At 36.3% G+C, this 25,883-nt stretch overlaps 1 protein-coding gene across 7 annotated transcripts in view; it reads right to left on the minus strand.

The window, feature by feature from the left end:
* The window catches only part of Jakmip2 (janus kinase and microtubule interacting protein 2), a 162,501-nt gene extending 138,213 nt beyond the window's left edge, over window positions 1–24,288 (minus strand). For all 7 annotated transcript variants that reach the window (XR_013438018.1, XR_013438021.1, XM_078047382.1 and 4 more), the window contains exon 1: window positions 23,976–24,288. Coding sequence is in view for 1 of the 7 variants with exons in the window: in XM_078047382.1 (XP_077903508.1) it covers window positions 23,976–23,978 (3 nt within the window). In the remaining 6 variants the exon portion in view is untranslated. The remainder of the gene's footprint in view (window positions 1–23,975) is intronic.
* Window positions 24,289–25,883: the final 1,595 nt, after the last annotated feature.

A 25,883-nucleotide genomic window follows, 5' to 3' on the forward strand; every position in this document is an offset into this window, starting at 1 on the left:
AAATTTCAGAAAATAATAAAGGTCCCTTAAATTCAACTCCTCCAACTAAAATGTTACTAGACCAATAATGAGAACACAGAAGTACTAGGGTAATTGGAATGTGTCTGCTAATTTTCAGTCTTACACTTCATCTAAACAGACATGTCCATGGAAATGTAGCAATTAAATAATTTAAATAATTTCTGTTGGTAACGAACGGAAGCCTTACTGACTAATTGCTCAGATTCAAATGAGAAATTAATTTTAAGAGAGGAGAAATGATTTCTTTGAAAACAAATATTTAATCTGAAAGAGAGCAAAGACAATTATTTTATAAACAAACCTAGATAACCTGTAGTCTATATGATATTTCATAGTAAATTTCAGGTTGTTTAATGAGTTAACTTTATCTTCAAATCACCAAAAAACTAGCTGAAAATGTGATGCCTTTCAAGTGTTTGAGAATCATAAGCAGTAAATCAAAGAATAAGTTCAACAGAATTGAATACAAAATATTTGAGTTTCATACAAAGAAGACTCCCTTAGAACATACATAAAGATACCAGATGTCCATGGAAAAAACTGAAGCAAAATAAAATCCCAAGAGTGAAACTTGTGAAGGCATGTTTAGTCCAGGCTCAAATGTCCTCTGACTGGTCTGATAACTGACCCACATGCTAAGGGACACTAGTGCCTCTGCTCTATTGCTCTTGGAACCCGCTTTCTCTTCACACCTCCACCTTATACTTTGGTGATGAAGTCCTAACAGGAAGGAGAAGGAGAAGCAACAGGTTTTAAGGGTTGTAGGTCTGACTTACTCTTTGGACTGATTTTAAAGATTATAGGGTGTGCCTTACCCTTTGAATGATTTCCATTACTGGATAAATTATTGCCAGAAAATAACCCAGTGGTAGGGTAAAGATGTAAGGCTGAAATGTTTATATCAGTATTATTTAATCATAAAAAACAAAAGAAAATAAAGCAAGAAAGGTTGAAGGGGAGGGGAAAAAAGAACAAAGAAAGGGAAGGGGAAAAAGCAGAAAGGAAGAAAAAAACAAAAAAGGATGTGATCTGAAGGTCTCAGGAACTAAGATGGTAATCAGATCATTGTTTTGAAGACAGCTTTGAGAACCATGAAATCATACAAGGGAATGTTTAAGTGAGTTCTACTCTAGAACATTCATTCAACACATATTGAGTACCTACTCTTCAGACCCTGTTCTAGGCTTCAGGGATATAAAAATAAACAAAATGTTTACTGGTGGTAGAGAACACCAAATGTCCATCAGTGATGAGTGTTCCATAGCTCATCACATGGCAGGAGGTGATGAGGAGCATCTAGTGGCTCATCTAGATTGGATGACCTAAGACAGCCTTTTTGAAAACAGGACACTGGACAAGCTGCAGTTTGAAGACAAGATGTGGCCAGACTTATTAAGGGAGAGGAAAGCACCAAGAAGAGTATGTCTCAGGAATAGAAAGAGGAGAACATGAGGAAGAGACCAGTAGAGAGAGGTGTATGAAGTTATGCACTGTGTACATTTTGACAAAAAAATTGTACTTATGAGATGCGTTGGGAGAGAAAGTTGTAATTATATTTATATTTAAAAGAGTCAATGCAATTTTTTTTTTCTGAGAATTTACTGTGTATAGCAGGGCAGGTGGGGAGGGGGGCAGAGCGTCCCATTATTGAGTTAGAAAGTTTGATCAGGCAGGGAAAGAGGGTGGCTCTGAATAGGAAAGTGGAAATAAAGATGAGAAAGTAGGAAATGTTTTGAGGTAAAAGTAACAGGGTTGTTAATAAAATTAAGAGAAAGAAAGAAATCAAAGACAGGTCTTCCAATTGGCTTTAAACCTTTAGAGGATATTAATGCCACGTACTAAGATGGAGGCCAGGAAAGGCAAGCTGGTGTTGCTGTGGATTCTGCATGCAAGACGTGACTTCTGCCATGTCCCTGTTCTGTCTGAAGGTCTAGCAAACACAGCAGGGTGACGTTAAGTAGATGACTGAGTGTAACCCTGGAATCCTGAGGAGAAGCAGGACTGCAGACTGACTGCGCTGTCCTCCAGACGGCCTGTGTGGTCTTACATGGGCAGGGTGTAGCCAGCATGCTTAAGGAGGTCTAGCTCTGCACTTTGGTGAACTCAGGTATTTAGGGATAGAAAGTAGAAAAGGGAGCAGCACCAGGAATAAGAAGAAGCAGTTGGTGAAATAAAGTGCGTAAAGAAACCATGAAGGAAAACTTAAACAGGGAAGGCATCAACAGTCTTATCTGAGTGACCAATATTTTGGAAAAGAACAGAGAATAGAAGACTTTAGAATTGGCATTGAAGTACAGACAGAGGTTATTAGGGGTGTAACAGGTGCAGTCTCAGTGGAATGAAAGAAATAGAAGCCACCTAGGACATTTAGGGAGAATGTGAGGTGAGGGGTAGATGGCTTCAAGAGAATATTTTCGGCAGACCTTGCTAAGAAGACCCTGTCTAAAAATAAAATATAAAAGTGGCCAAGGATGTGGTTCAGCGGTTAAGGTCCCTGGGTTCAATCCCCAGTACCAAAAACAAACAAACAAACAAAAACAAACCCCAAAACAACAACAACAACAACAACAAAGACACAAAATCCTTCCCCTTAATCCTCTCCACTGGTAGCTAGCTTCATCTTAACAACAAACTTACAAGGAAAGTATAATTAGTCGATATTTAACAGCTAAGAAAAGTGAGACTCAGAAAAGTTTGGTAACTTTCTCTCAAGGTCACACTTTTTAAGTCACTTGGCAAGTGTTCAAATCTGGATCTTTCTCTCTGCAAGTGCATATTCTCATCACTTGACATTACACTAAATTTGAGAAACAGTAAATAGTTTTTCATCACTCAAAAATGCTGAATAGCTATAACAAGTGCAGAAAGGAAATTTTTGCAGATTAAATTATAATGGTAATGAAGATAATTAAATAATGATTATATATATATAGGCTTGAATTTATAAGATGTTGGTAGATATTGATCTCAGGAACTTTCCAACTGGGTAAGTATAATTCCATCTGAAATGTACTTTAAAACATGAGATAAAAATACATGTATCTTATGAATATTTCCAAAAATAATTCTCGTTCTTTGGGGGGAAATAGTCTTGACAGACAACCTTGAAAAGAAAGAAAGGAGGGAGGAAAAGCAAAAAGGAAGAAGAAAACTATATCTAGAAAGGATTGAGAGTTAGTTGCATGTTTTCCTGACACTGTGCGTGTGTGTGCACGCTCACACACACACACACACACACACACACACACACACACACACTCATTTTTGTACAAATAGCACCATAGTTTCTGGTTACCTCCTTTTCTACCTGAAAAAGCATACTAGGAACACTCTCTATATCATTAGGTATTATATAAACTGTTATTTTTTAATTGTATTTATTCTATTGTTAGATTGCACTCTAATTCATGTAGTTTTCTCCTATTACTGGATGACTGCATTGTGTTTTAGTTTTCTAGGGCGGTCATAACTAAATGCCATGGACGGGATGGCTTAAACAACAGAAATTTATTTCCTCAGTGCTGAAGATTAAAGTCTAAGATCAAGGTGATGGCAGGTTTAATTTCTCCTGAGGTTTTTCTCATTGGCTTTCAGAGAGCCACCTTCTTGCCATGTCCTCACATGGCCTTTCTCTGTGCATGCATATCCCAGGTGTCCCTTCCTCTTCTTCAAAGGACACCTGTCATAATGGATTAGTACCCCACCCTTCTGACCTTGTTTAACCTTAATGACTTCCCTAAGGGTCCTATCTCCAAACAGAGTCACCTTGTGAGACAGGATTTCTATATATGTATTGGGGGAGGAACAATTCCAATCATAAGAGATTATTTTCAACTATTTAGTAGTATAAATCACATTGATGATAAATTATAAAGTGATTTTATCCAGTTATTTCCATATAATATAATCCTACCTGAATAATTGCTAGATCAAAGTGTATGTCTAAGATGTTTAACTAGAACTATTAAGTGTTTAACTAGAACTATTATCATGAACAAAGTCTTTTGGACTTTTTTTTCCCTTTGAACTTGTGCCAGTGGTGCATGAGAATGCAAACAAAACAGTTTTAAGAACTTACATACCCATGTAAAATGCTCTAAGCTTGAAATAAAGCTTCGGTCAGACCATCACCTCTTGACCATCCATGACAATGGCCCAGATGGTACACTCAGACATTTCCTTTAGGATGTCTGTATTCTAAGTTATTCTCTTTAATTTCTTCACAGTGCATTAATGGGAAGAAAAAAGATAGTTTATTCCAATGAAAAACAGAAACACTGTGGGAAAAAAAGATGAGAGGGAATGGGCAGGTTCACTTGGGGAGGATCAGACTGGCTTCTCTTTCTTCCCTAAGCTAGAACAGTGGACCTCCTTCTCTGTCAGCACTCTATCAGTAAGTATTCTGTTCTACTGTCTCCTGCGGGCATTAGGTTACTCTGTGTCCTAGAGGCACTACAGGATTTTAAATATGAATCACTGTCTCCTCTGTTTCATTTTGCTCTGGAATCCACTGTCTTCACAACTGGGTGAATATTTTAATTTAGAGGTAGACAGGAATCTCAAGTTGATTCCTGGGATACAAGAGTAGTTTAGTGTATTGGGCACTTAAAGCTTAATCTGGTTTTGGTAAGCAGAAAAAATATCATGGGAAAGATGCCAAAAAAGAAAACTGAGTATGAACAGGGAAGGGCATTTAGGGAGAAATAATTAAGAATCAGTTAGAGTTAATATTTTTACCATTAAATTTTGCCTCGTAATTGTAGCAAACAAAAAATAAAGAGCATGGAAAAGTAGAAAATGAAATGAAATTTTGAGTGAGCTACTAAACATCATGATGAAAACATTGACTGGCCAGGAGATAAACAAGTTTGATGGAAACCAACTATACAGCCTCAGGAAAAGATAGCCTTTCTGAGTTCCAGTCTTGCCTCGTGACATATGATCCCAAAACCATCTTAATTGAGTAATTGTCACGCTCAGGAGATAATGCACACCCAGTATACACAGCACACAGGATTCACTGCTCAAACAGGGGTTTCCTGCCACTCCTAAGAGCAGGAAGAGGACTGTATATCCTTCAAGTGACTTTCAGTTTAGATGCAGAATCTAGATGTTCAGATGAGACCAACTGAAGCAAGGAGAACAATTATGCAATGAACAATATGGTAGTGATCACAGGCGCGACAGGAATTCCAGTTGGGGGAAATCAGAGTGTGCATTGGACTACTCTGACAGTGAAAGATTCCTGGAATTGTGAGGTCCTAGACACTGGGTATCTGGGAAAAGCAATGTAAGAGGAGCTAGCTGAGTAAAGAGTATATTGAAAATTGATTGGGTCAGGATGGAATGCAGGAGCAAAGACAAAAAGAGGTGGTGATACTGAATTCAGCAAAACAGAAATGACAACTGGTCTTTAACTTATGGAAAAATAGATGGTTACAATAAATTCATTTAAAAAAAGACTAGAATAACTAGGAAGGATTCCAGTATGAGTATATACTGAATAAATACTAACAGAGGACGATGCTGGTTTATCAGGATTCATTTTGGGAATTAAGAAGGATTTGTTTATATAAACCAACTGGTCACATCTTTCCAAAAGAAAAATGACCCCGATATTGATCCGCATTACCATTAGTAGACAGAACACCAAGAAAGCTCCGTTCTTTTCTACTGAGGGTGATGACTTTGGTTTGTGTGGCCTGATCCTGTGGCTTGTCCTTCAGTTTCATTAGTTTGAATTCTGTCAGGACAGTGCTGCTGTTCTCAGTAGGCTTGTCTGAATCCTAGAGTCTTCACTTCCTACCTTTATTTGTGGTCAATAATTATGTTAATTCACACTAAAATAAAAAAAAAGATCAAGGATAAAATCACTCACCTTAATGGTGAAAAAAAGAATATGAGGTCTATCTTTTCCTACCTAATATCCATCAGGAGCTCTCTGAAATGATCAGGTAATTTTTTTTTTTAAGTTTTTTTCTGGTTTGCTTCCTCGGCCCCTTGCAGTGCTGGGGATTGAACCCAGGGTCTGGAGCATGGTAGGCAGATGCCCTACTACTGAGATACATCCCCAGTCCTGCTTCTTTTCTTATTAACCAAGTATTATATGTTCATTGGGGAAAAAAAAAAAAAACTTAGGAAACAGAAGTTAACAAGAAGAAAAACACTAAAATTAGTATTTTACTATTTCTACCACCTGAATACAAATGATATTTTTTGTTTCCTTTAGGTCCTTTTTCTTCATGCATATTCAAACATTTTTTAAAAGACATGGTGTTTTCAAGTCTTTTTTACTTTTACTTTATATACAAATATCTTTGCATTTCATTAACATTTTTATCATAATAGTTTTTAAAATGTTTATAACACATGCCTTCTGAGATGCTCTCTCACTATATCTTCCCTATGTCCCAGCCAGTCAAGGTAATTTTATGCAGTTTTATATTTTGTGTAAATAGATATTACAAAACAGAGATAAAATTAATATGCAGGTTTATAATACCTTTATTTTATTAATATGCATTTTGAGCCACCTGCAATTCCCTCACTCCTCCTTGGGTTGTGATCTCATCCTCAGGAATATATCTTTTTCTCTCCTTTCCTCCTTCGCCCTTCTACCTCACTCTCTCAAGCAGAATTAGGCTAATGGAAGTCTAAGTCAGCTCCATAAATAATTGCAGTCCCTATGATAACAGAGCACATAGAAAGACTCAGGTTTTCAGTAATGATTTCTTCAATCAGCCTGCGAATATGCCTGCATACCTGAAAGCAAAAGAATTAAGAAACCCTTCTCTATATATTTCTTACCATTTATTTTCCTCTCAAGATGAGGAAAGGAGTCGATATCTTTTATTTCTCTCCTTTCACAACTGAAAAAGCAAAACTCAAGATTGGACAGGATGCCTGCTCTTGCCATATACTAGCTGTCGTTGAACCAAGATTACACTCAGGATTTCTGAATCCCAGTTTTGTGCCTTTGCACTGTGTCATACTGATCCATCTGAAAACCGTGGCTCCTGGAATAGGAGAACTTAAAGAAACCTATATGGTGATTATCTGAATGTGCAAAGGCAAATATTTCACAGCGCAGAGAATGCCTCTGCACTGGGGTTCCACTGACAACATGTTCACAATATTGAGTGGAAAGAGTTCTTACATATGATCTAATATATATCCCAATAATAAGCCAGAAACCTCTCAGTAATATTTCTGTTAATCAAGCATTTACCTTGCACTTGAGTATCAGCACCGAAGGATGCCTTATCTGGGCTGGATTAGAAGTAAACTCAGTTCTTTTATACAGTGGGTGACTAATTAGCCTAGCAGCATTCATTACCTACATTTTTAAAATCGTAGTTTGAATTTAAGAACTTGTTTGCTTTTTCGTATCTTTGTATATAAAGTATGTTCATGCCCATTTGTGTCTTTATATGTGTACTTTGTTTTTTTCTTTTTTGCATTACAATTCTTATTACACATATATACCACAATTTTTCATCTCTGTTTGTATATAAAGTAAATTGACACCCAATTTGTGTCTTCATACATGTACTTTGGATGATGATGTATATCACATTCCACTATCCTTGCTAACCCCCTGCCCCCTCCCTCTATGCTCTATATGCGTAATAAGAATGTAATGCATTCCACTGTCGTGTATTTAAGAAAAATAAAATCAATTTTAAAAAAAGAACTTGTTTGCTAAACCAGATGACAATATAACACATGTGTGCACACAGGTACACCCACAGAAAAGGAGGAAAGGGCTAAAAGCTGATATTGCCTAATTACCTTGGAAAACATCTATTGTGATGCAGGGCTGACAGCTAGTGCAAGGAACTATCACAGAGTCATAAACATAAGAGGTTTACAGCCAGAAGCATCCTTGTGGATAATTTAAACCTGGACTTTCTGTTTACTTAAGGAGAAATAAAGAGTTTAAGGGATTTGAGATGGTTTTACAGCCTCCTGCCTCAGTGACATGACTATACACTGAGAGAGGGAGAGTTTACAGATTACTTAATACCATGGCTGGAGTACTAATAATTATGGCTCTGGGGAGGAAAATCAGCAAGGCAAAGGCAAGCTAGCTGGGATCAATACTCCCATTAAACACTCAGTGACCTTTTTTCCTCTGGGTTTATATTTTTCCTCACTTTCTGGGTTACTTTTTATGTACTAAATGCAGAAAAATAATAATGAAAGAGTCCCTTGACTGTAACTGCAATCGATGTATCTAACATGTTTTCCAATACTTATTGTGCATATGGCCTCATTAGATTCAAACACAAGGAAGGGTTCAGATGGGTGAAAAAAAAACTTTAGAAGGCCATTCATAATCTTCCTTTCAGGATTTGACAGTCATGTCTCATTTCAGTCTCATAGCTCATTTTCTAATATATCCCAAGCGATAAAGCTTCATGTAGGCTGAAATTTGGAACACAGCAAACCATCCAAACTGCACAGGACTTTGTTTGAGTGATTTTATTTTGCTTTATTTTACAAATCCACATTCTATATTATTCCCTGAATAATGGCCATTTATGACTGTAGTATTCTTTTGGTAGAGATGGGTGTGTACCAGGGATTGAACTCAGGGCATTCCACCACTGAGCCATATCCCCAGCCCCATTTTGTATTTTATTTAGAGACAGGGTCTCACTGAGTTGCTTAGTATCTAGCCTTTGCTGAGGCTGGCTTTGAACTCGAAATCCTCCTGCTTCAGCCTCCAGGTCGCTGGGATTATAGGCAGGCGCCACCACACCCAGCTTGTAGTATTCTTCCTTTAACTTTAAGGCAATGCAGGTTACAACATCCTCACATGCATTTCAGGTACCTAAGCCCAATATTTCTGATTTAAGTGTTTTTTCTTGATCCATGGGTTTTGATTGATGTTCCTAACCAAATTTCCCTGTATAGATTTCCACAAGCTCAATGCCCATTTGCAAATGTTTTCATGTTCTGATAAAGACTTCAGGGTATCTTGGCACAATTTCAGTGCCTACATGCTTACTGCTTACAGTACTTTTAGGACTCAGTCTTACTCATCTTTGCAGGTTCCCCATTCACTACTTACTCCTCCACACACACACCTAACTTAGAAGAATAGATCCATCATAGGTGTCAAAATTATTTTTAAACTTAATTTTTCCTATATTAAAATCATGATCACAAAGCTAAAGAACACCCTTTTCCATTGTGTTTGAAAAATATTTTATAGTTCTGTTTTGATTTAAAATGTCCAAATATTTGTCTTGCTCATAACTGAACAGTTTACCAGCTGATGTCATGAGAAAAAAATATAATCCTTGATTAGTAATTCACATGTGAGTTAAGGTATTTGAGTTATCTTAATATTCACCATTGAGCTAGATTTGCCAAATAACATTAAAATATACTAATGTACAGCATTACCACGTACAATATATAGCAGGAAATAGGCACTATAAAATAATTAACATTCTAATTTTGTTTTTTCAGTAAAAAAGACAACTATTATTTAGGTGAAATAAGACTACTTTTGGATGGCAAGTGTTAAGTTGTTCAATTTTCGTTTGAGACCATGTTCTTTGAGGGTGGAGGGGAAAACTATTCCCTGGCAATGTTTGTGATGTTTTACTTTTAACTTTCTGTTTACAGACTTGTATCCCTACTACTCTATACCCCTTTTGAGTAGGGTTCCTGATCTTTGTCCCTTACACTTAGGATCAAGACCAGCACTTAGGAGCTATTCAGTACACACACCATTTACTAACTGTTGAACTTGGGCATGTTCCTTAACATTTCTCTATCATTGTTTCCTCCAAAAAAGAAAAGTATATAGAAGGGACACCAAAGTTGCTAAGTTTGTTAAGTGTCCAAAACCTCACCTGGCACACAGCAGGTGCTAATTCAGCACTGCCCCACTGAGGGAGAGGCCATGCACACAGTCCTCCTGGGAGCTGTGTCACTCTTGGTTGCACCCTCCAAGTGTGAATTATCATCAGCATCAGCATCACCTTTACCATCAGCATTATTAGGCTCAGGAACAAAAATATCTCATATCATATAATCTTCAGAAAGTGCATCAAAATTTAGGCAGGCAGGCCCTTCATGATGGGAATAGCTATGCCTACCTCCCAAAGGGAAAAAGCTTAAGATTATGAAGAATTCGTATGGATTTTTGGTTTCTCATGTAATAACCCTTCGTTAAGATTTTTCAATAAAAAATGGATTATTACTATGCCACACAGGGTTACACATGGAGTATTATGCTATACCCAAGAATTCTAATAACTATTATGAACTAAAACCACAGAGAATAATAAAAATAAGATGCTGGATATTCAAGTGCAAGTTGAAATGTTTAGGCTTTAAAGAAATTAGATATTATGGCACAAAAAATATCAATGACATGAATTATGTCATTGAGTTTCTGAGTATTTTGAGACAGGACCTTTTCTCAAAACCAAGGAAGATACCCAATGGGTGTTTTGCATAGAGAGGCTGGGTCCTAACCTCCTTCTGGCTTCTCCCTGTGGCTCACCAGGAACACTGTGGTTTTATCTGAGAACCAGTTTGGAACCTCAGATCCAGGTAGAACAAAAGAACCATTTTCCAGTAGCCCTCTAGAGGCATTCCACATGGTCAAGTATTTGTGTTTGTGGATGTTTTAGAATTTTTGATAATAAAATTGTTCCTTCAAAAATATTCACCTCATTTTGCTAATTTAGAAATCATAAGAGACCCAATGAAAAAATTTCACATAAACTTGCCACCTAGAATCACTTTGTTAGCATTTTGATTTACACTGTTTTCATCCTTTTAAAAAATGGGTACGCTTATGTAATAGTTTCCCTCTCCACAAAATTGGGTTTAAATTCATCTTTTGATTCTTGAACCTTTTTTAAAACTTAAAGGACATTTCGCATATTTTCGTATATTGCTAAACATTTTTCTACAGCTAAAGTGCCCTGTTGTATTCAATGGTTAGGATAGGTCACAATTAATTCATCCTACATACTTGATCTGTACACAGAGATAAACAAATCAAGATTTAAGTTTTCTCTTATCCAAACTTATTTCTATTATAACTCCTGCTTTTTTCCAAAAAAAAATTGAAACAAGAGAGTCTTGAGTTTCATGGATTAATACTGTGAAACTATATATAAGATCACAGGAAAATGGTATTGTTCAGAGTATTAAATTCTGGGACTTAATGCTGCTCAAGTTATTTTGCTAGACATTTCCCAGAGAACAAACTTCTATGAAACTACTCCCTGAATCTCTTCAAAAGAAAAAAAAAATGTTATAGTTTGCAGAACTGTGAAAAACAAATTTTCTCTTGTGTGTTTATTGCTTGAAGTGTAGGAAGGAAAACTAGGTAATTGTTTTTAAAAAATATAGTAATGCTTATTTAAATTTTTGTTTTAAAAAGAAAATTCTGAATGACACAGTACAAATACACAAAACTTGCTGTGCATGTTGTATACATATATAAATCTAGCAATTCCAAAGGCTGAGGCAGGAGGATTGAAGATTGTAGGCAAATGGCAACTTAGTGAGACTCTGATCAAAATAAAAAATAAAAAGGGCTGAGGATGTACCTTAGTGATAAAGAAATTCTGGGTTTAATCCCCAATATTACAAGTACACAAAACACACATGATCTCTTAATAGTTATTTAAACACAAAACCTTCAAAGGGTTTATTTTAGAACTGAGATTCATTCAGGCCCTAATTTTGAGTCCTTGCTGAGAAATCTGTAGTTATGTGGACTTGGTTCTCGAATGCAAATTTTAAGAGTATTGCTATCCGTGATAGTAAAAATTGGATTTTAATTAATACTTAACATTAGTAGCATTAGGAATACATTTGTCTTTTCCTTCATTTACTTTAATTTTCAAGAGGACAATCGAGTTTTCATTAAGAAGGAAGAGGGGTAGATTATTGAAGAGCAACTCTGGAGTCAGACTTAAAGTTAGAATCTTTTTTTTTTCTTTTTTTTATTATTAGTTGTTCAAAACATTACATAGTTCTTGACATATCATATTTCATACATTTGATTCAAGTGGGTTATGAACTCTCATTTTTACCCTGTATACAGATTTTCTATCAGTTGTTAGTTGGATAATGTTGATTAAAGGTTGTTGCTTTATTTCAATTAACGTTCATTTAGTTACATACAAAATAAGAATAATACCACCTTCTTCAATATACATTGGTGAGATAGGAATTTGAGGATACAGAAAATGAACCACTAGGTCTCAAAAGAGAAGCACCCCCATGAGCCACTGGAAAGCAGGGAAAGCCCTTGAAACTTGGAAATGCAAAACAAGCATTCCAGAGCTACTAGGCTCAGGTTTCGCTGGAAAAAGTAACATGAGGGCAATGTGGAAAAACTGGAAAAAATTGTGTCACTCTGCCCTATAGCAACTGTCCCTCTATAAATATGAACACCCTATACCAAGGGGTTGCTGTCTCTCCCTCTGGAGATGGCCCACATTGTCCTTTGAATGTGAATTCCTTTCTTTACCCCCAATATTTCTCACTATTACGATGGTTGGCATTCTTCCTTGAATATTTATTTCTTACTTCACCCCCACTTCCCAAAAAGACTTCTCTCCCCTGAGATAGCCTGCATTTCCCTTGAATGTATATCTACTTTCCTAAATAAATCTACCTGTGCCTCTGACTGACAGGTACTGAAATTCTCTTCCATCATATACTCCAAGCATCCCACTTGTCCTGATTTAAGGTCTTGAGGTCCCTCTCTTTGGGAACTCCTCTAGTAATGCAAAACAAAAATCAGTACAGCATGATGATGATGATGATAATAATAATAATAATAACGACAACAACACAACATTACTGTTAAACATGTTTTGAAAGAAATCCTTAGAAAATTTTTAACCTGGATTTAGTCCAAAAAGTAAATTGCTATATTTCAATAATTTCTGTTTACTAATTTAAATATTATTATATTTGACTCATCAAATGAAAGGTAGATCTTAAGAGAACAAAGGAAAGTTTGAAGACATTTTGAAATCCAACTTCTTCAAAACGTGCACGAACATTTTTAGTTTAGGTCCATTGGCTAGCAGCCACAGTAGTCAGTTTACTGAAACAAAGACTTCTGCAAGAAACTGGGTATTATTTATTTCCTGTAATAGTTACATGTTAATATTCTCTTCAAATTTAGCTCTTTTCCCTTTAAAAAACATACATCCTTTGGGACAAGGATGGGGCTAATAATCAGAAGCCTACAGACACTTTCTGTTTTGAGGATCTTCAGGGAAGCTGTGTGGTGTTGGTGAAGATGGTAATGGTACACTTGTGAGAATGACCCATTCATATACCCTGCACCCCACCAAATAAACAACACAAAGCCCTTGGCTTACTTCTTATCTTCTTATACAGGCACCCATGGATTGGCTGGCTTTGATTGTAAGTGAAAGAAGGATCTGGTAAGGATGACCAAAAGACCCAAGCCATACATATTAGTATGATATCTACCTCACCTATATTATTGCAGATTAAGTAAAAGTATTAAAAGTTCTTCGTGTATTGTAAAATAAAGTCCTAAAAATATATTAATTGTGGGGGGAAAAAACCCCTTAGCCTACTAATCCTGAAAGGCATAAAATAAATAACTGAAGGGACATAAGAGGGATTACGTGAAACTATAAATTATCCTATTGAAATATCATTGTGATTGTCCACAAACCATAGCATTAAATTTCATACAGGTAATTAATTTTCAGCAAACGTTTGTCTGCTGGGTTATTATGTATATTCATTTTTGGCTTCTATGTTAACAAAAGCTCCATGTTTACCTGAAGAACAATGGCCACCAATTGGGGAGGGATCCTGGAGAGTGGAGATGGTGCATATGGGGAGGGAAATACCCATGCAGAAGACAGCCTGCTGGTTCTTGTTAAACTTCAGACACCTCTGCGGGGAGACAGGTAGGCCTGTTGTTGCCAAGTTTTCATACTTTCTCAAAGGGGCCAGATATTTTAGTATTTCTTCTCGTGTCAAACTCATGAAATTTCAGATAAAAGTATGTTTTTAAAAATATTGTGCTGGATACACATACAGCTTTTACTAACATTTTACCCAAGTTTACAAGCATTTTCCTGAAGCAGGACCTGGCCCCACATCTCCAGGTTTTAATGACTGTGCTATAAAATCAAATAGACCTCTCTCCAATTTCAACTCTAAAATATACTGGCCAGATGCCTCTCTAAGACATTTAACCCATCAGAGCTTCATTTTCCTCTTTTGAGATGGGAAGAAAAATGCCTACTGCCTTAGACTTTTGAAGATGGTGAAATCTACACCAATGAAAACACTCCAGCATAATCCATACCAAAGAAGTGCTCAAAGGATTTAACAGTTTTTCTCCTTTTCTGAATAATTTACTTTTCATACCTATAAACTCTGAGTATATCACATATCATTGCTATTTAAGAGGGTCAGAAGTATCCCTTTTGTTGTTGGAATAAATTGTCTTACTTGAATTATAAGAAAAACTCTAAACTATGGATCTCTTCATTTCTTCTCAAGAGTAAAGATGAGTCAGCCTCAAGTCTGAAACAATTTAAGCGTGACCCAGGGGAAAGTTCATTTGTGCACAAAGTCTACCTCCTGAACAAAATGCTCTTCCACCATCTCATCAGTGACTGTCATAGAGGTCTCCTGGTTAGACAGACAGCATTAAGCACCTCAAGAATGTGGTTATTGATGGCACCAGGTGAACTAAGACCCAAACAATTCTATATTGTCTACATGGCCAAAGATCAATGTTCCAAAACAAAAGGATTATACAAAATAAATATAGACAGTTAATGTTTTCAGACTATACAAATGTCAAAGTTCAGTAAGTAAGTGACCAATGACTAACTGCCCCCTTAATACTTTCTAGGTGCCTTGGCTAAACTATGTAGGCTTGGCTTTAAAAACTATAAATAGAGAAAAAAGAGAAAAATATACATATACCAAGCCAAAAGAGATTGGACAGTATTTTTTAGTCAAACCTGCTCAAATATGAGCATTAGAATGACTTGGGTATGTTTCTAGCAAGCATTTGAACTTTGGTCTCTTACACACCAATGAATATATGCAGGTTGTAAACCTGACAGTCACTCAAGTGTTGGAGGAGCAGTTTTCCTTGTTTCAAGCTGAATGTTTCCTTTATCTTCTTCCCAAGTGCAGCAATGCAGCCTGCAGCTCTAAAAATGTGACAATCCAGCTAAGAAGAGTGGGGTATGTGTTAAATCAATGGGCCCAGTTAGGGTGTGGTGGCATGCACCTTTAATCCGAAGCAGCTCAGAAGGTGGAGGTGAAAAGATTGCACATTCAAAGCCAGCCTCAGCAATGTAGTGAGGCCCTGAAAAACTTAGCAAGACCTATCTCAAAATTTAAAAAAAAAATTTTAGAAACAAGGTGGGGATGTGACACAGTAGTTAAGTGTCTCTGGGTTCAATCCCTGGTACCAAAACAAAACAAAACAAAACAGGATGGGGGTGGGGGGCAGTTATTATTACTTCAGTTTTTAAAAGCTAACAATTATTTTTAAATATTACTAATGCTTTAACCATCTGACTCAAAATACTACAAATTCTACATTTTATAGGTGATTTTATTAAGTGAAATGCTTTAGAAATAAAAGGAAGTCGGGGCTGGAGATAGAGCTCCATGGTAGAGAATATGTTTAATATGTACAAGGTCCTGGGTTTGATCTCCAGCCTCCATTTCTTTATCTAAATAAAGGAATGAAAAGAAGTAAAAATTCAAATATTTTCCCTAATGCAGCAAAAAAAACCCATATATTCACGAAAACACAAAAACCCGTCTTATGGTTGAGTATCTACCACTTAAATTATTCCTGCATGGACGCAGGAGACAAAGAGCCACTGGCGCCTGGGTAATTCCTGCCTCTGGTTGTAGGTAACTAGAGCTGAGCAGATAACAGAGAAACCCCAGGAATTTCAGAATATCCATTTTCACAGTCCAAATTATCTAGGAACTTCATAAGAAAGCAAGTTTCATGTCTGTAACACATATCTTCAAAATAGGTCCTTCTATCTAGTCAGTGTCAATTAGCCAAATTAGCAGGTTGTGGATTTTCATATTAATTCCCAGCATAGGATTTTTATAAATTCAGCAAATTGTTTACCATTCTATGAAAATTAATTATTGATTGTTTTGCTCATCACTTAATGGCAGAATGACACAGTAGCCTAGAGGGAACAGAATGTCTTTAAACAGAATGTTATTTAAAGCTAGAGAGGAAAAAAGGGTGTGTGTGTGGGGGGAGGGTCTTATGAAAATTAGAAACAAGTGGAGAAAGGGGAAGGGGGTTGGGGGTGGGAGTGGGGAGAGGTCCAGAGGAATGATATTACCAAATCATGTTATGTATAAGTACAAATAGGTCACAATGAATCTCACTGTTATGTATAATTACAATGTGTCAAAAAAGTTAATTAATAAAGATAAATAATAAATTAAAATTTCTATTTTTATTAGTATTATAGCATTAAGAATGTGAACAACATTTACTTTGGAAAATGTGTTCAAATTAGGTGTGTTTGTCCTTATGAGTAGTTTAAAGCCCTTAAATATGGATCATGGATGACTACAGAGTAAGAACTAAGTTTATTTTTGGAAACTACCTCTCTCCATGAAATGCTGTACAAGAAAGAGTCCACAAGGAGTGTGGGTGAGAAACATTTGCTTGGTTTACATTTTTGATGTGGTTATGCTGGGAAGCATTATCCAGGGGAATATTTCCAGTTTGAAACAGAAGGCATGATGAAAATATCACCCTTTTTTCTTCAGCACATACTCACAGGTTTTTTTAGGCATAATAATCACAGCAAAATTTCCTTCTTTGAAAATAATACCAAAGAGTTGTTTTCTAACCAGATAGTGTCAGCTAAACTTGGTCAGATCTGGTTCTTCCATGTGCATTTTAACTGCAGCAGGACTCCAGAATTTCAAGATTGCAGTCAATGCCATGATCTTGACTTAGATGCCAAACAAAGGCAACAAAGCTGTTTTCTTCCTACTTCAGCTTCAGTGTGTCAGAGGGCTAGGAACCCATGGGGGGTGGGGGAAGGCTGTCCCAGGTGGCTGGAAGGTAAGTTTCTGCACCTGCCAAGTACACCCCCCTTCCCTGTCACCCTTTCTATATTTTATTTCCAAACTTACATGAAAGCAGAATGCTGCCTTAGTTTATTTTTAGAATATATTTCTTATTCGGCTTCCTCTTTGGGTAAAGATATGAAGGAATGATTCTTTAATGAATTTGATAGGATGTATTTCTAGAATAGCAAAATAGCTGTGTGTTACATGTAATTAGATACTACTACTGATAATTAAATTACTAACTTATTTTAATAAATTAATGTGAATTCAAAGGAATCCCCTTAACAATATCACTATTCCTATTTGTAATTTAGTCTTGAAAAGACATAAAAGGAGCCATAGAAGTGTTCACAGCATTTCTTTCTTACATCACAGCCCATAGTGAGCTATCTTTAATGATGAATCCATCACTGCACTTAGTACCTTTAAGAATTTGATTTTCCCCATCCAGGGCTTAACAATATTCTGAGAATACCACATATGTGCATATGATCTATTTTATTTCACAGATTATTTATGTCTTTATTTATTACCAGTGCTGGGGATCAAACCCAGGGCCTCATGCATGTTAGTTAAGTATTCTACCACTGGACTATATCCCCTGCTCTATAAATAATTTAAAAGAATAAAAATCACAGTCTAAAGAACTAGTAGTGAAAATCTCTGTAAACTTAGGACAAAGGATCTTCATGGGAACCTCAATTCATTCATTCAGTCAGTCAGTCAGTCAACCAATCTTTATTGCAACCACCTTGTGCTGATGCATTTATTATTAACTTGTGGACAAGACCATTTGAGCTTGTAATATAATGAAGGGAAAAAAATTTTAAAACCAAATAGCTCTATAGTCATGACTTTTGGCAAGTGCTATGAAGAAAACACAGGGAGTGACAGAGGAAACACATCTAGGAAATCCTCTCCACACAGTTATATTCAAAGTTCAGACATCAGGTTTAGGATGAATCCAACCATTCATGTTTAAACAGAGAAACAGTCAGACATCAAGTTGGCATTAGAAAACCATCATATACATGTACAATGATCACAGTGAACAAGAGATGACAAAAATACATCCTGGTTTATTCTCAGAAGTCTTGTGGCAGCTAATGTACATTGTTTAAATATGTTTCTGTAAAGGATGTCAATTTGTCACAGAGGTTAAAACTACAGCATACACCACCATCATATGGTGGAGGGAAATGTACCTGAAAGAAATTTGGTTTTTTTGTTATTTTTTTTTTTAACTGATACTGATGCTCACACATGGTGAACTTCCTCATGATTCAAACTAGAGATTTCACTCACTTGGGTTTTCAACTCATTCATTATCAGCAGACAAGGGATGACCCAGGTTAATTTAATACCCATTATGAGATGAAGTAACAGGTCGGGGAAAAGCAACTCATATTTCCTGAAAATAATGCCTGGCTCATCACCTGCTGTACATCAAGCAAATTCTACCTGTGTCATGAGAATTACTTAAAACCCAAGTGTAAGGACCTCTAAGTGGGGAAAAAAACAGCTTGAATCATCAAGAAAAATGAACAGAGATTTAAAAATTATTAAAAATATATTTATTAACATGAAAAAATGGCTATTCTCCACAAAGTAAAACATGAAAAACAATCTTTTGCGTATGGTGCATTTATGAAATGATGTGTCTATGGGCATTTCTATGTGCATGTGGAAAAAAATTAAAAAAAAAAAAAGATTCCGGAGTGCAAACAGGAACGATTTCCTGAAGGCAGGCCTACAGGTGATTTTCATCTTCCTCTTAGATTTTCCTGTATAGTATCATTCCCCACAATGAAAGATGTATTATCTTTTCAAGTGAAAAAATTTGAAAAACAAAATTTAATTATATCAGTGAATAATGCTGTAAATAGACTATCTTTAGTGCAATAGGTCTTACTTTTATTGCAAGCTAGTTAATTATGAGGGACACCTTTTTCCATATATGGAATGTTAGCTCAGATAGCATGATTTGCTAGTTGCAGGATTGAATTACCATGTAGTCAGAGAAAGTGTATATTTTGGACGGTCAAAAGAAAAATCAAGAACTGGTGAGTACTGGTGCTGGTGGCATATACCTGTAATCCCAACTACTTGGGTGGCTGAGACAGGGCAATTTTGAGATGCAGTCTCAAAATAAAAATAAAATCAGGGCTGATATAGCTATATAGTTCAGAGGTGGAGTGCTTTGGGTTCAATTCCCAGTACCCCTCAAAAAATTAAATAAAAGAAACCAAAATATTAGATTGTTTTTGGAAAAATATCAAGTTTTGATATTTCAGAAAAGTTTTAGAAGAATTTGCCCAGGAAAACATCAGAAAGTTCTTAAACAGAAGTGCACTTATTTTATAACAACATTTGTTTTATTTTTAAGAATATGAGGTAGAGAGATGCTCAGGATTTAGCAGGTAGCTTTTTAGTTTATATCACAGTACAACAAAGTTTGGGTTTTCACCTAGACAAATGCTTCTATGCGTTCCTGAAATATCAAGAAACCCAGATATTTTGCAAAATATTTTTGTGTCTCTTTTTTTTTGCAGATATTTTACACATGTATTTAGTCTGTTTGGCGATTCAATATGGTCAAAAAGCAAACTGTGGTACCTGAAATATTCAAATAAAAATGAGCCAAATAATGTAGATTTACAATATTTTATATTTTATAAAACAAATAAGCAATTTGTTATACCTTCTTATATGGTAGATTTGGGCCTGGAAGACTTGAAATCTAGCTCCCTGTTTGACCATGAACCAAACAAAAATTTGGACAAATATAACCTCAGTGACTTTGTTTCCATTTATATAAAATAATTATGATGATAAAAACTCAAGTGATCTGATCTGTTGAGTGTATAAAACAAAAAATAAAAAAGGGAAGTACACTTATGAACTATTAGTGATTACATTAAAATAAGATTATGATAGTACTAATTATAACTATATTGTTTTCATCATTATCTATTTTAATGTGTATCTTATATCCGCCAAGGAAATTTTATGTTGCTGGCATATGCAAGTTAGGCTAATCATATAAGAATTCTACTAATAGTTATTAGCAAATTCATTAATTCATTGTGTTTGTAAGCATGTTTTCACCTGAAGAAAAATAGTAGGATATATAAAGGAGGAATTTATCTAAATTCTCAAAGTTACACCGGAGTTTAACCTAGTTTATTTATTGCAATGAAAGCTGATTATTGAGTTACTTATGTTGAAATTTCCATGATCAATCTGTTTTTCTTCTAAGCCTCTACAACAAGAAACAAAACACTAACCTTTTCATGAGTCAATTAGAAATACAGAAAAGAGATTTTAGTCTCCAAATATTTTCTAAGACACTCTAAATCAGTTTTACCCTCCACAAAGTTTTTAAGGAAACTGAGAGTGTGAACATAAAATTAAAATATCCCTGAAGTCACTTTGAAAATTAGGAAATAACTACTACCAAGTAAAGAATTAAAGTATGTGCATTTTAACTAAAACAAGTTTTACTAAGGGTTTTCATGGCTGTCAAAATATTGAACTGTAATAGTCCAACAAGAATGGCATTTTCAAGACAATGTTTGGGTAAAAGGTAATTAGTACCTTCTACTCAAACAACACATTTAAATAGCATATTTTAAAAATCATTTTGTATGTATTATTCATTACATATATTTTTTTTTCAACTTGGTAGCTCTTGAATTACTTTGTATCTAGGCTCTACTAAGTAACATAATACATTTTTCATTATACAATACATTAACCATACAACAGGGAGTATTTTTTTTTTTTTTTGGTACTGGGGGTTGAATCCTGGGGTGCTTTACCATTAAGCTACATACCCAGTTCTTTTTATTTTTTTATTTTGGGACTGGGTCTTGCTGAGTTGCTGAGACTGTCTTTGCACTTGTGATCCTCCTGCCTCAGCCTCTGGAGTCATTGAGATTACAGGTGTTCACCACCTTGCCTGCTGAGGGAAAACTTTTAGTGTAGGTATTTGGCATTGCATTTCATTAAGCTGCTGAGAAAGAAGGGCTCTAATGAACAGATTAATCCCTGCATACTGGCAGAATTACATAAAAATTTCTCTAAGCAGATGATCAATAGATTTTTTTTTAAATATCCAGATTTCGTAATTTAGAAGCCAATTACAAAATGGAGTCTAGCTATTGTAGATCTAGAAGTACCTGGTAGTAAACAACTCACATTCTTAAAAGGATGACTAACTCTAGAAAAAGCCAGAGGAATTCTTGAGAGGGATACTAGTCCATCCCAGACAAATGCATATGTAGGTCACACTTTTGGAGGTTTCAATGAGAGAAGAATGCACCACCTTATCTGATTATCCACTTAACTATTCTCACTTACTAAGAGGAACTTCTACATTTCATATTTTTAATTTTCATTCTTCTTAATGAAGTTGAAGCCCATTGACCATATTTTACATTCCACAAAATAGCAATATACAACCCCTATGTAAAACATCAGCTTATTTGAAACAAATAATTGTTATCAAACAAAAAACTGAAATCTCTCAGTTTTTTCTTCTTCAAATGAAACAATTCTAATAGTGTCTGAATCCTTCCTCAGACACAGGGCCTGGCGATAGAGCTGAAACAGACTACTTACAGTGAGTACTAAGCCTAAGGCAGACAGTGATGTGCCTCTTTTCAAACTGTACCAACTTTGTCCATAAAAACCACATCCAAATGGAAACTCAACACAAAGGAAATAACAACAAAGCCCTATGCTATCTGCTTTCATTGTATGAAACAGGGCTAATTGCTACATATCTTTTTTTTTTTTTAGTTTATTGTAGATATGTCAGAAATTTTAATTTTGGGCAGTCAAAGTTATCATTAAAATATTCAGGACACAAAGTGTTATAAAAAATTGATATGACATATAAGCCCAGTAACTCCTTTCTTGCCCTACTTTATATAGTTGTTACATTTAGGCACATAATAGCATGAGTTTACAGAGTTGTGAATCTATATAACATATGACATACTATGAGCAGGTTAAATTAACTCACTAAGGATGTGTCCCATGTATAAACCAAATAGAAAAATTATTCTCAGAAAAATTAAACAATAAACCTGAAACATGTAAAAATTATAAACAAGGGGGAAGTGTTAAAATCAAATGAAAGATGAAGGCAAAAAAATTATGTTATTTTACATTGCAAAAAATGTTTTTAAGATATCCAGAGTGATATTGTTGGAGAAGAGGCAGATGACTGAAATCAGTATATATGATGAATGCGATATTATAACACACTTTTACCTGCAAGGATTTTTCTGGCTTTAGTTCAATGAAATCCATTATCCTAGGTGGTAATGGAGCCCTGTATGCTACTCATATCAGGCATCTTTAGTCTTCCTGAGCTGCCTTAAAACCTTGACATAATAAAAGGTCAAGCAGATCCTAGTAAGCATTTATAAACTACACCCCCCTCCTATTTCAGCACATAGTAGCATGAGCCATTCTCCAGCTAAGCTTTGCTCACTCTCTTTCATTTCATTGTATAAGCTGGCTGATTTGGAAATAGCTATCCCAGTGTTCTTGGGAATACTTAAATTTTCAAAAGCAATCCTACTTTCCTACTTAATTACTTACAGAAGCAGACCTGTAACACAATATTTGGGAGAACTATAAAATGGTGCCTGGATACTGAAGGAATGAACATCAAATAGCAGCACTATTAAATAAAATGAATGCATTTCACCTTCCAGCTCAGCTGTGCTTCATGTTCACGGGACATAAGGTACACACATACAAAGACTGGGGTGGAATTTTGAGAAAACTGATTTGTTCCAACATTCATTTGGCAAGATGCTGGATGCAAAATAATACCATAAGCCACCTCCCTTTCCCCTCATTGTAAATCCAGGGCCCTCAATATCACTCCCAACAAACCCAATTAAAAATAAAGAAAAGAGCCACTCTATGAATGCACATCTAGTTCTGTAATGCAGATCAAATGATAGGCATCTGTCTTAATTGGTCACAATGAAACTAAGGGACAATAACAAGAATAAATCTCACATTAATCCAAAGGAAGCCAATGAATAATAATACAAACCAGAAACATAGTTTCAAAAAAAAATGCAATTACTTCCAAGCATGCAGAGCCATTCAAAACCCATAAAAATGATAGTAAAGCAAGCATCCTCCACATATAAATATGCTTCATAAATGCAATATAAATGCTAAGTAATGTGTATGTCTGATATGAATAACCATAAGATGCATGTCTGTATGTTCACAATCAAATCTATGTACTAAAAATGAAGCTCCAGATCCATCAAATTGTTTCTCAACAAGAGTCCTTTAGAGTATGAAATAGAAGGCTAAATTCTGGGGCCACCTTAGCAATGAAGAAAATAAACAAAACCACCTGATAATTAGGCCGGAGAAGGTTGAGACACCAAATGGGGCTTTGAGGAAGGCCCAAACCCTACATATAAGAGCTGCAAATGAAACGATTCCTTTCAACAGCACCCTTTTCCTGTTGTTAGCGGTTTTTCCACCCCCTGATTTTGTTGCTAAGCTTGGGAGGGAAGGAATCAAGTGGCTCAGTCTGTATTCTGAGCCAATTTGTGATAAAAATCACAACACTTTTTTTTTTTTTTTTAAACACAAGCGGATGCCTTCTCACTCCTCTCCCTGGTAACCTTCCTCTCTCTCTCTCCCCTCATCTGTCTCCACATCTCCCCCTCCTAGACTGAGAGACGGGAGTCATTGTTCAAATCCAGGCCACAAATGTATACACAAGTCATTTAATAACCAGCTAAACCAAGAAGGTAGCCCCTAGGTCTCCTACTCACCATGCTGAGACTCGGAGAAGCTGTAGAAAGGAGGGAGAGATGCAAACTGAATCCATTTTCCTTGTGACCGAGTCGGATGCAGCCTCCGAACCCAACATCAGCAGCGGCTGCTGGGATTTTTTTCCTCCTCCTCTCTGGTTGGCGATGTGGCCAACAGGAACCACCCTTCCAGCCCCACTAGAATATCAGCAGAGGCAGGCGGCAGCGACAGCAGCGCAGCATCACCGCTCAGGCCTCCTCCCTCTTGGAGGATGGGGTGAGCTCAGAAGCAGCCAGGAACTTGCAGCAGACACCTCCACTGGCTCCTCCTCTCCCTCCCCCACCCCGACGGCCCCACCCCTGCTGCGGTAGAGGCAGCCGACCCGGCAGCTGCTGGTTGTCATGGCAATGACCAATGGTAAGCGCCGGGTAAGGGGGAGGGGTGAGGGGCGCAGCAAGCTGCAGGGGCTGCAGGGGAGTGAAGTTGAGCTGTTGCCCTCTGAGTTGCTCTTGGGTCTCTCCTACCCTGCACTCCAGGTCTTCTTCGGAAGATATGGAGCAAGCGAGAAAAGGCATGGGAAGAGAATAATTAAAATTTAATGAAAATCTAGCTGTTTTTGCATTTTCTACTTTTCCGATAAAATGGATTAAATCTGCAATCAGAAAAAAAAAATGGAGAAAATTACGTCGTGTGATAGCAGATATAGCAGATTCTTACTCCAAATTTGTTCATACTTAATAGCATCCCACGCACCCACCCACCCATCCACAATGCCATTCAAGGTTGTTCAAAAGCAAAGCAAATGACTGGACTTTTTAATAAACCAAGTCTGTTTGATTCCTTTGCACGACTCCAGGCTCCGTCTCAGGTTTTCCTGTTTTACCAGCGCTCCCCACTCCCCACACACACCCATGAAGAGGACCTGTTGGTATTGGAAGTACCCTAAGGAAAAGGAAGTTGGAATAGAGGAATCTGAAATTCCTTTGAACAACCCAGGTTCTCAGCAGCACTAGTTAGTGGACAGTTCCAAACCCTTTTAGTGTCAAACTCCTGGAGTGTTCCATTTCCTGCAAGCAATCCTATGCTGTTTTCAGGGATGCCTGTTTGGAGTTCCAAAACCAGCTGGCAGTTAGGGTGGGAGGTAGGAAAAATGCAAGAGAAATCAGCAGTGTTGAGTACTAAGCATGCTGTTTTTCTAAGTATAAATTATAGATGACGCTAGTATTTATCTTTTGCTGTAGTTGTAAAGATTGATTGAGATAATGCACTAAAAGCAGTTGGCATGTAGTAAGTGCACAATAAATATTTACTATCATTACTATCAGTAGTATAGTAGTATGTGGTAGCCACCACTTAATATAAAGGTTTTGAGGGAAGAGCATGGCAATTTCAGGTAGGAGAAAAAATTAAGTTGAGAAAAGACTCAATATGTGATAGTTCTGATGGTGATGAAGATGGCCAAGATATCAAGACCCCAAGAGATGACATGTTCTCTAAAACTTGACAGTTAAAAATGTTTTAAGTATTGGAGGGCTTAGATAATTTTCTCAACTCTAAATGACTAATAAATGGCAGAGCCATAATCAAAGCCAGCTCTTTTAACACTACCATCTCTCATCTTGTCTGCCATTCCTGCTCAGCATAAAGATATTCCTTATTCTTGATAAATCATGGAGTTATTTACAGATTCAAATGGAATTAATACAGATTCCAGAGTCGGTCATTTCTGGCGCCAGTGTTTACTACTGGCATGTGTTAGGACAAATTAATGAACTTCCATAAACCTATGTTTCTTTATCTGTATAGTAATCATAGATCCTCATGGGCCTTTGTGTGAATTAAATGGGAAGATGTATGTAAAGCACAATGTCTAGTGTACAGTAGGTGGTCCACAAATATTGGCTGTAATTATTTGTCACTTAAAAGTA

The sequence above is a fragment of the Ictidomys tridecemlineatus genome, chromosome 1 (assembly GCF_052094955.1).
Source record: "Ictidomys tridecemlineatus isolate mIctTri1 chromosome 1, mIctTri1.hap1, whole genome shotgun sequence".
NCBI classification, from domain to species: Eukaryota; Metazoa; Chordata; class Mammalia; order Rodentia; family Sciuridae; genus Ictidomys; species Ictidomys tridecemlineatus.